General features: G+C 34.9%; 1 protein-coding gene across 1 annotated transcript; it reads left to right on the top strand.

Moving 5' to 3' along the window:
• Nucleotides 1–3,987: 3,987 nt before the first annotated feature.
• Nucleotides 3,988–8,583, top strand: LOC109816298 (cytochrome P450 CYP82D47). Its single transcript, XM_020381246.3, has 2 exons — nucleotides 3,988–5,060; nucleotides 7,857–8,583. Exons 1-2 carry the CDS (start codon nucleotides 4,110–4,112, stop codon nucleotides 8,481–8,483), a joined length of 1,578 nt encoding a protein of 525 aa, XP_020236835.1. The 5' UTR covers nucleotides 3,988–4,109; the 3' UTR covers nucleotides 8,484–8,583.
• The last annotated feature ends 3,994 nt before the right edge of the window (nucleotides 8,584–12,577 follow it).

The following is a 12,577-nucleotide window of genomic DNA, read 5'->3' as shown; positions in this document are numbered from 1 at the left end:
GGCGCTTCTCAGCCACCGCCACCAGCTCGCTCTTCAGAAATGTCATTTCATCCTCCAAAGAGCGAACCTGGCCCCAGGAAGACGTCACCTCATCTTCCAAAAGACGCACCCGACCTCGAGACGAGCCGACGAGCCCCTGCAGCTCACTCACCTGGGAGGCATAATTCTCGTTCGAGCGCAGGGCGATCTCCAATGATTTCTGAACCCTGGCGAGCTCTCCCCTTGTTGCTCGAAGCTCGGCCCCCTGCAATTTTTGCCTCGCCAAGGGCGGCACTCAGAACCTTGTTCTCTTCCCGCAGGACCTTGTTCTCGTCCCTCAGAGGTTGAACTCGGTTCCTCAGCCTAACCAGGTCCTCCTGCTGTTTGGACCACTTATGCTTCTAGTGGTCCACAATCGCCATAGTCCTCTGCAAAAAAAACCTGGGCAGCGTCAAAGCCTTCCACGGGTCCGACCTCGTCTATCAACACCTGGTCATCCGAGCTCAGCGAGCCCTGCGGGAAGAACTTCTCAGATGTTACCCCCGCGCTCCACAGCGAGTTCATGTCAGTAGAGGCGCTCACGTGGTCCAATCGCACCTGCGTGCGGCCCTTCCCAAAGCGATGAGCTAAGTATTGGCGCCGCCAAAGCTGCAGGCGTAGCGGTGGGGACCTCGAAACCCAAATCCTTGCCACGAGCCTCGACAAAGGCAGAAACTGGCGTCTCCTGCTCGGCAACGGGAGGGTCCACGTCCGGCACCTCCGACCTCGAAGGCACAAGAGTCTCAGCCGCGTCCCCTGCCTGCAAAAACCGACCCCATGTCAAGAAAAAAAAAAAGAACAACCTAGCAGATAGAGGGAAAAAAAGCGAGGTACTCACCACGGCGGCCTGGGCGACTTGCTCAGCAACCTGGGTCCCCACCTCGGCAGTTATCCCTGCCTACAAATAGCAATACCTCAATAAACCAAGCAAAACCAGCATAGAAGAAAAGTTAAACAAAACAAGACACTTACCTTGGAAGAGGGAGCAACTCGCCCAGCAGTCTCCGCAACGGCCGTTTGGGGAGCCTCCCCGGGCGGAGGACTCCCAGTAAGGTCGACTGCGCCGGCATCAGCAGCCTTGGAGGTCACCTCCTCCGTCCCACGAGGGGAAGAGGTCCCCCCGACCTCTTTCTCGCCCCTCTTTCTTTTTCGGTTGATCTTCACGCCACTTGCTCTTGCCCATTACGCCTACAAGCACAAAAAAGAAAACACATTAGCAAAAGAAGGTTACACAAACCCTAACAATCTAAAGAGGACGAGATACTCACTCTCCAGGCCCCTCTCCTTGTACGCCGAATTCGCAAGCGACAAGACGAGCTTGCAATCCAACGGGCGAGGAAGTGCGGTAAGGTTCTCAATGGCGGCCGTCTTCGAAGCCGTCAATTTCAATTGGTCCACCCCGTGAAACCTAGACGGTTTGGGGCACCAATAGAAAGGGAACTTCGGCAACCCGCCGAAGTAAAACGCCCCATCCTCCAAAGGGTCGACATCCACAAGGGCAACCCGAAAAAACTCCTGTTTAAAACTTTTGTATGACTGGGAGTAGAGAGTGAATAAACCCCCATCCCTACTCCCACTCAAGGACAGTATGCCATAAGGCGGAACGCCTATCTTCAACTGGTAAAAATGAAGAAAGACGGGAAGGGACACCTCTATCCCTAGGGCTGAACACAGGACTTGAAAATCCCTCAAAAAACCCCAACTATTTGGGTGCAACTGGCAAGGAGCCGAGTTGATAAAATTCAAGAAATCACACTCGAATTGAGTGAAGGGAAGGCAGACACCTAAATCCCTAAAGAAACATTGATAGACATAGAAATGGGGAGGGTCAGTAGACTTCCCCATATACACGCCTTCACCGGCCCGACAAGGTTCAAGCCGGATCAGCCGAGAGACGGAAGAGTCACAAACTCTGTGCGATTTCCAAATCGCATTGTCCTCAAGAAAGGACCGAAAAACACTTTGGGCCTTCCCCATCTCGCACCGAACCCAATCGTAGCCAGGAATGCCTGGAACGAGGTCCTTAGGCGGGTTCACCACCTTTTTTTTCTCGGCGGCGGCTGTTCTGGTAGCCACCGCCTTGCCCCGCGCCTTACCTTTGCCCTTGGCAGGCGCGGAGGATCCAGCACCACTCTCTCCAGCCATAAAGAAAACAAGAAAGACTCAAAGAAGGAGAAGATTGGAGAAAGGAGAGAGAACAGAGAAATCGAAGTACTTGGTACCCCCTTTGACAAAAGAAAGAAGCAATAAGGAAGGAGCAGAACCCAGTTGCCGGGAATGGCGATGGAAACAGAGAAGACAAACAGAAGCGAGAGAAGAGGCGTGCACAAGAAGTTGAAAGAGCGAAAAATGAGTAAAGTGAAAAGGGAAGAGGCGCGAGTGAAAGAAAAGGGTTCCTCCCAAATTCAAAACGGTCATAACACGCGTCAGTCAAGGGACACATCTGATGACACATTAATTGAGAACCATTATGACAAAGACAAACCATCATTACATAACCGTCACTCCCATTAACGCGCCACTTGCACGTTTTCGGGAAATGCCCAGTTGCGACGCATGGCATGTCGATAAACAGGCGTACGCGAAAGGTCACTACTCCCTGACCAGCTCGGTCTTAAACTCCTCGACCTACGGTCTTCGGATCTCGGGGGGCTAGTGTACTATCCGTACCGCCATGCCGAGCTCGAGCTCGGCACAGCTGCGTGGAATGACCTCGGAACACGCATTTGGAGACCTCGGTCTAAACGAGATCCGCAATCCAACCAGATCATAACCGATCTCAGGAGATCTCGGTCCAGACGAGATCCGCTATCTAATTAGATCATAACTGATCTTAGGCCCAAGGCCCAACGCAACCCTAACTCATACTAAGGTATGTGCATTACTTATACGAGACATCTACTCATACAAACCCTAACTTTGGCATCGGAGTCTCTTTTGCAGGTACCACCCCCCATCTTGGAGTACTAACGTACCAGTGAAGGAGGCTCACCAATCTTACTCGGCGGATCACCTCTACAGCAAATCTCCGGTAAGAACAGTAGAGTTGAGAGAATGCGACTCAAATTTATAGAGAAACTAAAAATACAATTTACTCATCCATAACAAATTTTAAACCTACTCGTATTTTTTAGAAAATATATATGATGTACATGATATTTTTTTTTAATTTTTAATGGAAACTAACATAAATTTATAATAGTTTTCTTTTAAATAATGCACATATATTGAAGGGCGTATTTCACTTTAAGATAAGAAATAAATCAATATAATACTAGTAAAAGAGGAAAATGTTAATAACTATTAAATTTTTAACATTTATAGAATACAAACAAAATTTTGTAACATCAAAGTGAAGTATAAAAGTCCAGCTTTGCAACTATATGGCTTGGTGTTCAACTTAATTATATCACACTCACCCACTTGATGTGGGATAAAATTAAGTACGCATTCCCATTTGTGCGTGGTTTAAGTTTTGGTGCTGTTTTGGAAAAAGCATTTTCTTTGCAAGTCTATCACATGCATATCGAAATAACAAAACAACAAAACAGGCGACAAGAAGTCAAGAACATACAATAAAAACACCGGCACAGGCAGCATTTTGTTTTACATTAGTAGCAGCCACACCAATTTATATTTATACTATAATAAAAAGGAGTTGCATTACAGACGTATACCCATTACTTTAACAGTTAAAAACCGACATCTTTGACATTATATGTAAAACCAAGGAACGGTTAGAAACGTTCGATTAGTAGGATTTTAATATTATATTTGTTGTCGATCTCATTAATATATATTAATTAGATAAAATTTTAACAGATTTTATTAATATATATTGTTGAAGCATATAAAATCCTAGTTGTGATTGTTGAAGCATTTAAAAAAATTATCTAAATTTTGTAAATTTCGTATTTATCTCTGAACCTAATTTGTATTAAAAAGAAATTTTTAATTTGCGTGCCCCATTCACCTACCAAAAGAGAGATGCACGAGCAAGCATGGGACCTAATTGTCTTTAGTTTCTGTATTTATGGCACCAAGAAGCCGATATCATACTCCCATAATCAATCATAAGATCCTCCGGCACCATGTACCTTGAAAATCCCTTCTCGCATTCAACAGTACCATTTATCTTTACAATATTTGGGTTGTTGTTGTTTCTCTTTGTTCTTTCATCCATATCAAGAAAGCGCAACGCTGCTGCAACTAAAAAAGCACCACCAGAAGCTAGCGGTGCATGGCCTTTGATCGGTCACCTCCACCTCTTAGGTGGCTCAAAACCACCTCACGTCACGCTGGGCGACATGGCCGACAAATATGGCCCCATCTTCACCTTGCGTCTTGGTACTCACAAAACCTTGGTTGTTAGCAATTACGAAATGGCCAAACAGTGCTTCACCGTAAACGACAGAGCGTTTGCAAGCCGTCCAAAATCTGTGGCCTTTGAAGTGTTGGGGTACAACTTTTCCATGATGGGGTTCAGCCCCTACGGTTCTTATTGGCGTCATGTACGCAAAATTACCACGTTGGAGCTCCTCTCTACTCACCGAATAAACCTGCTCAAACACGTGATGGAATCGGCGGTGAAGGAGGCGATGAAAGATATTTGGCTGAAGAAGAAAAACAGTGGTTCCCAAAAGGTGGAGACTGAGATGAAGAGGTGGTTTGGGGACATAACCTTAAACATTATGTTCAGAGCGGTGGTTGGAAAACGTTTTGTTAGTGACGATGGGGAGGATGGAGAGAACGAACGGATCCGAAAGGTGTTGAGGGAGTTGTTTGATCTGAGCGGGTCATTCGCAATCTCTGATGCTCTTCCCTATTTGAGATGGTTGGATTTGGATGGGCGAGAAAAGGATATGAAGAGAACGGCGAAAGAGTTAGACGGGTTTGCTCAAGTTTGGCTCGAAGAACATAAACACAACAGGAATAGCGGTTCCGGTACGCACGACTTCATGGACGTGCTTCTTAACCTTGTCGAGAAGGGTGAAGAGTTTGACGGACGTGATGTCGATACCACAATCAAAGCTACTTGCCTGGTATGTATCACCATTACTTTTAGCTGTGCAGGATAAATCAAGAACACTAAATCGTACACTAATTGAACATAAATAAGTTTAACTCAATCCACTATTTCATGACGCATTTGCAGATGTAGTTCATTTTTGCACAAATTAAAATATAAACAAAACTTCGAATGTAAATACATCTACACTTTCACCATTACTGCTTTGTTTTGATTGGAAGAGGAGGGAGACTCGAGTAGAATGAAAATAAAATCGAGAATTAATTTAATAGAAATTAGGTAAAAAAAATGTGAAATGTGTAATTATTTGATAGAGTAGAATTAGGATATTTTAAAATTATATTTTATATGGTTAAATTTTTATATAAAAATATATTATTTAAATAATTACATTTTTATCATTTATTAATTAACTATTTAGACAATAATGTAAGGAGAAGTCTTATCTATGCAGTAATGAATCTAAAAATTTTAAATAGTGAGCGCAGTACTCATACATAAATTTATAGTATTAAATGTATAATTTTACATTTTTTAAATATAAAAAAACATCAAATTATTCTATACGAGATTTTATATTTTAAAAACAATAAATAAATTTTTCATTTTCAATACTTTTAAAAATATCTTTCTATATTCTGTATGAAAATTTTGACCTTTTTTTTATTTTTAAAATAGTATAATATGAGTTTAGATCAGCCATCATTCCTTAATCTCTTTATTAACTTGACTTAACTATAATTAGTACTATTTTCATCTCATAATAAATATCGTTCTAGGTTATTTTACACATTTTAGAAATAATAAACCTTGTGATAAATCTTCTTTATTATAGACAATACAATATAATATTCACTTTTTAAAAAATATTATGAAGGATATAAATGAAAAAGAAAGGTAACTAATATCATATTTAAAAGTTAACATAACACTTATTTTAAAACTTATTTTTTCTTCAAACATGGCTCTTGTAATTACATGACAAAGTATTATATATACTTGAAGAAATACTTCTAAAAATTAATATATTAACTTTGACTTTTTTAACAAAACAAAAATATAGAAAAGAGTGAAAATACTTAGTTTTTAATAACATGGCAAGTGTGAGTACATTATTATAAATTTATATTAGGTTTAAATATATTTTTAATCTCTCAAATATAATGTAAATTTGTTTCTAGTCCCTCAAATTGAAAATTGATCTTTTTAATCTCTATAATTTTAAAAAAAATATTGTTTTATTCTTTATAGTTAAGTTTTGTTAGAAAATATATAAGATATTGCTGTCTAAAATCTATTTACCGATGTTTACATAGTAAAAATATCACATTAAATCATGTTGAAATTACATTATTATCTCAATCTATCACTTTCAAATTTGTTATTGATGACTTGAAAGATTAAAATAAATTTTTTGAAAAATTACAAAAACTAAAAATAATAGTTTTAAATTTAAAGAAGTAAAAATAAATTTATGCTAAATTTAAAAAATTAAAAACATTTAAACCTTAATATATATATATATATATATATATATATATATATATATAAACTAATTAAATATAAAAAATGTTAGAGGGGGAAATGTCTCCACTATGATCCATGTGGATCCGTCATTGTATCTATGTATTGTTTTTTAAGAATTCCACACAAATTCACTCTTATGAGAGTGAAATTAAACTCACATAGGTTTCATTAGGGATGACAAAAATACTCGCACTCACGGGTATCTGTAGATAAAATTCGCTATGAATAATAAATGGATAGGCTAATTGGGTACTTGCGAATAATAAGGATGAATAATTTTTTACCCGTTTATAAATGGGGTGGGGCGGGTATGATGATATTCATATCTGCAGGTACCCGTTTAATAATATTTATTAAATATCCTAATTATCCTTGTACCACATAACCCTAAAACTACACTCTCATCTTATTTTCTTTCCATAGAATTATGTTGGATGTAATTTGATTAATTTTTTAGCTTTGATTGGACCAATAAGATTTATGTATTTTAAGTTGTTTACTTACGTTTGAAATTATGATATTGAATTATTATAGCTTTGTGATATGAGACTTTCGCTTACTTGTATGAGATTGATGTATTTTAAGTTATTGATTATCTTGCATTTTTAATTTATTATTATTTCAACATAATTAACGTTAAATACAAATTCAAAATTAATATTGAAATTTTATTTTTAATATTTCAATGACATTAAATATAAATTTAAAATTATTTGTAATATAATTTTTTTAATTTCTTAAAAAATTTATAAATATCCATAGATATCCGTGGGTATTCAAGAAATTCATAAATACCTGCTTAATAGATACCCACGTGGATATGAGATGGGTATTGCCCTAATTTTTATATAGCGGGGCGGGGACGGGTTTACTATTACCCACCCGCATGGGGCCCCATTGCCATCCGTAGGTCCCATTACAATTTTCTCTCAAATCCACTTAAATCATCTCCTCCAAACACATTTTTTTTAATTCTTTGATGATCCTTTCATTTCTTCTCCATTACCTAATAAAGCATCCCCTCCAACACACCATACATGATTTCCTGATTTCACTCTCGTAAATTAATATAATGTATGCACTTTTAAAGAAAACTTCCATGTTTCTATTCTTAAAATTTGAAATTGTAGACGATAAATCTTTTTTCATTGTCATCATCGGCGCTAAAATTTTCTTTGTATTCTCGTAGAATGTTAATGTCAACATTATATATATTTCAAATTTTTTTCTTAGGAAGTCGGTAGAGGAGCATACAAAAGTGAAAGTTTTAATTATTTTGTAGGCCATGATTTTAGCAGGTTCGGATACTACAACAGGAACATTGACTTGGGCTCTTTCGTTACTTCTCAACAATCGTGAAATCTTAAATAAAGTTATTGATGAATTAGAGACCCAGATTGGGAAGAAAAAAAGGATAGAGATATCAGACTTGACAAAATTAGAATATCTCCAATGTATCATCAAGGAAACTTTACGTTTGTATCCACCAGCACCACTTAATTTGCCACACGAGACTATGGAAGATTGCACTGTCGGTGGATATCATGTGCCAACTGGCACACGTCTATTAACTAATATTTCAAAACTTCAACGAGATTCCTCGTTATATCTTGATCCATTAGAATTTCGTCCAGAGAGATTTTTAACAACCCACAAGGATGTGGACGTCAAGGGCCAACATTTTGAATTGATTCCATTTGGTGCTGGTAGAAGAATGTGTCCTGGACTCTCTTTTAGTCTTCCAGTAATGCAACTATCACTTGCTACTTTATTGCATGGGTTTGATATTGTAACTCCTGATGAAAAACCCGTCGATATGCGCGAACAGATTGGACTAACCAACATCAAGGCTTCTCCACTTCATGTCATTCTTACTCCACGATTATCTCATACTTATGATGAAATTTAAATGATAATGAAAAGTATTTTAAATATCTACTATGTATTCATCAACAATCACACTTATATATTTCATTAAAGTAGTCAAAAATAACTCTTTTTTTTCCAAACTTCTTATAATTCGGTGTAATAATATTATCACGCATACATCCATTTATACATGATCATAATTGTTTAAAATGATTATTAGTTTTAGTCATTCATTTAAATCAGACGATTGAGATTTGTTCATCTCATTTTCTTATATCTCATCGCATACATTCTCTGTAGACATTGTATACATGTATTTGTACTATCCGTACCGTGAAGCCGAGCTCGAGCTCGGCGTCATAGCGCAGATTGACATCAAACACGCACCAGGCAACATCGGTCAAGATAAGGCCCACTATCTAAATAGATCATAACTGACCTCGGGCCCAAGGCCCAATGAAACCCTAATTCACACAAAGGTACGTGCATTACTTATATGAGACATATACATTCACAAACACTAACTTTAGCATCAGTCTCTTTTGCAGATACCATCCCCACTTTGGAGCAGCAAGTGTACCCAACAAAGAAGGCTCACCAATCTTGCCCAACAGATCGTTCTCTATGACCGATCTCCGGTGAAAATAGTATTTGTGTTTGATTAATAATTATTTATGCGTTTAAAATCATTTTCAACATAAAAACACATGTTCATATATACATAGTTTTCTTTTTCAACTCCAATTGAGTTTAACTCGACTAGGTTTTCAAACATCTATATAGGTTAAAATGGAAAAAGGAGAGAAGAGTTTAATTAAGAATTTATGATTATAAATTCTAAAGCAATGCAGCGTAGAAGCTTCAAGGTGAGTGACATGGATTGAAATGTTAATCAAAATTTTACTTACTCATTTATTACATTTTATAAACTTTAAATTTTATACATGTAATGCCTTAATATTTTATATATTAAATTATATTAATATATTTTAAAAATAATATTATATATAAGGTGTTAAAAATATTATTGAAGAAATTAAAGGGGATGGCGGCACCAGCACCGACGACAACACAGTCACACTCGTTTGCAACAAAACATACATTCAATTTTAAAGTTCTGTGGCTTCCAATACAATTTCAGCCCCTATAATTTGTCGCCTCTCAAATTGTTTCACCCATAAATATAACGATATTAAACATTTTTTAATATCTAATTTTTAATTTTATTTTTAACTCTTAAAATAAAATTTGATAGGTCTTAATTTTAAAAAAATTTCTATTAACGTATTTTTTTTAATGTAGTTTAATATATATCTTTGTATATATTCACGACTTTGCCCAAATTTAATAATAGAGAATCATTCCTCAAAACTCTATATGATATCATATTAACTCCAAGACAAGAGATGACAACGATTTTTTACTCTATATTGTCATCTCATCATGGGTGGCGACATGAACACGAAACCTCTCAACTCCGCATCACCTTACTACCTCCATCCCTTTAATAGACCACACATCACAATTTGTCCCATTGTGTTACGTGGTGAGAACTATAATGTATTGGTTCATTCAATGCACAATAATTTCAGTGCAAAGAACAAATTAGACTTCCTCGATGGAACCATAACCAAGTCAATAAAAGGAACTCCAGAAGCATCCTTATGGATGATGGTTAATTCCACACTTGTGGGATGAATTCATAATATTCCTGATCCAATTCTACGTTCCTTCGTTCCGTAACTTGACAATGTGAAAGACATGAGATATGATATTCAACAATGTTTCTCAATAGGAAACTATCCGAGAATCCATGAGTTAAAGACTCTTTTGGGTGCTTGTATGTAGCACGGGCAGCCAATAGTGAATTACTACAATAAACTACAAAAGATATGGGATAAACTTGTGGGATATTCTACTATTCTGACGTGCACTTGTGTTATTGCTATTGTCTTTGCTCAAGAGAAAGAGAATGAAAAGGCACATACTTTTCTTATTGGTTTGGATTCCACTCTTTATGATATTGTTGTTTCAAACATTTTGATGATGGATCCTTTGTCAAGTTTAAACACAATTTTTGCTAAAATCATGATTGAAGAACGTCACCAAACTATTGCTCATACCCATGAAACCAATTCTAATGTTGTCAATTTCGCGATGCAAGGAGCTACTAGGGATAGAATGAACAATCTCAAACCAATGGTGTCTGCTCTCATTGTGCCAATCCTGGACATGAACAATAAAATTGTTTTCAATGGTTTAGCACTACAAGAAAAATGCTGATTTCTGACGAAAATTTTCGACGGAAACAAGTAAATTTTCGACAGATTTTTCTTTTTCCAACGAATTTCCGACAGATTTCAATCTGTCAAAAAAAGTGGCATTGAAAAAAAAATCCGTCAGAAATAAATTTTTTTTTACGGAAATTTCTATCAAAAAATTCTGTTGAAAATTTTCATCAAAAAATTCTGTCAAAAATTTCTGACGGAATTTTCCGTCAAAAATTTTAATTTTTTTTTAATTTTAATAAATTTATTAATGAAACAACCTTCATATTTGGCCTCTCAAGAGTTTTATTTCACAATATTTCACTGTTTAGCGTGTTTTATCCTTACTTGTACAATTTCTGGGAAACTTCCCAGAAGGTCACCTATCCATGTACTACTCCAGGTCAAGCACGCTTAACTGTAAAATTCTGATGAGTAAGCTACCGAAATGTATATGTATGTTATCAGTATAACTTGTACAAATTAATTCATTTAAGTCATCCTCAAATATACAATATCATATTTGTACTATAATAATAATATATAATAATTTTATATTACGAATAATAATAATAATAATAATAATAATATATTTAATTATTCTTTATTTATATGTACTTACTTTTATAATTAACATCTACTTATTTCTATTTAAAATTATAATTTAAATTATTTAATTTTATAATTTATAATGATAATATAATTTATAAAATTATAAATATTTATTTCTAGCATACTTATAAATTAAATTTTAATATTTTCAATAAATTATTAATTAATTTAATATATTTATTTACCTTAAATCAAACATATAAAATTCAAAAAATGTATTTATCCTTGTTTTTTTCCTAATTATCAACTATTAGTAAAATACTAACTTAAAATCTTATCTAATTATATATAATATTCTCATATCAAATTTAAAACCAGATATTAGTTATAGAAAAATATTAAGATCATATAGTAAATTGTCAATAAAATTTTAGTTAAATAATTTAAAATAATTAATGTTTCAATTATATTGTTAATTAGCAAATAATTTATTCCAAAACTAATTAATTTTTTATATTAATTATTAGTAAAATTTAATAACTTTTAATTTAACAATTAATTGGATCGATGAAATTCAACACACACCATGAGTTATTGAGCGGAATAACTTTACCAAGAGTTATTTTGTAAGTTATCTTAAATCAAACATATAAAATTCAACAAATGTATTTATCCTTGTTTTATTTTTTAATTATCAACCATTAATAAAATATTAACTTAAAATCTTATCTAATTATATCATAATATTTTCATATCAAATTTAAAACCAGTTCTTACATTTTTGCCAAATATAAATTTGTCTGAAATATTCTATCAATAATATGAAAGAAATTCACAGTGATAACTCAAATAATGAACAATATAAGATACAATATTATACTATGTTTGAGTAAGGTTTAGAAATAATTGCGTACCCGGAATCAATAAAAGATCCATTCTTGTCAGTCTTGAACAACGTGAGAGAAGACTGCTCTCTTCCTGGTAGGAGATGAAAAGGTAGAAGACAAAATGTGTTTGATCATATATATAAACTGACTAATGGGGTATCAGTTCTATATCCATACCAGTAGAGACCAGGGACCTCTCAACGGGCTACTAAATAGTCCAGCCCATCATGGACCATTCATCAGAAGCCCAATATGCATTACCCATAAATTAATAATAATGTGCAATATAATTGATATTAACATATAAATATAATTTATTAATTAATGTTAATCCATAATAATAATAATAAAATAGAGAATAATTATATAAATAAATATATAAATATAACATTCTCCCACTTGGATAACATTAATCAATAAATTAAATA

This window comes from Cajanus cajan, chromosome 4, assembly GCF_000230855.2.
Source record: "Cajanus cajan strain Asha chromosome 4, NIPB_CcT2T_4, whole genome shotgun sequence".
Classification (NCBI taxonomy): domain Eukaryota; kingdom Viridiplantae; phylum Streptophyta; class Magnoliopsida; order Fabales; family Fabaceae; genus Cajanus; species Cajanus cajan.
Note: the sequence above shows the minus strand (reverse complement) of the source record. Positions and strands in the feature narration are given on the sequence as shown.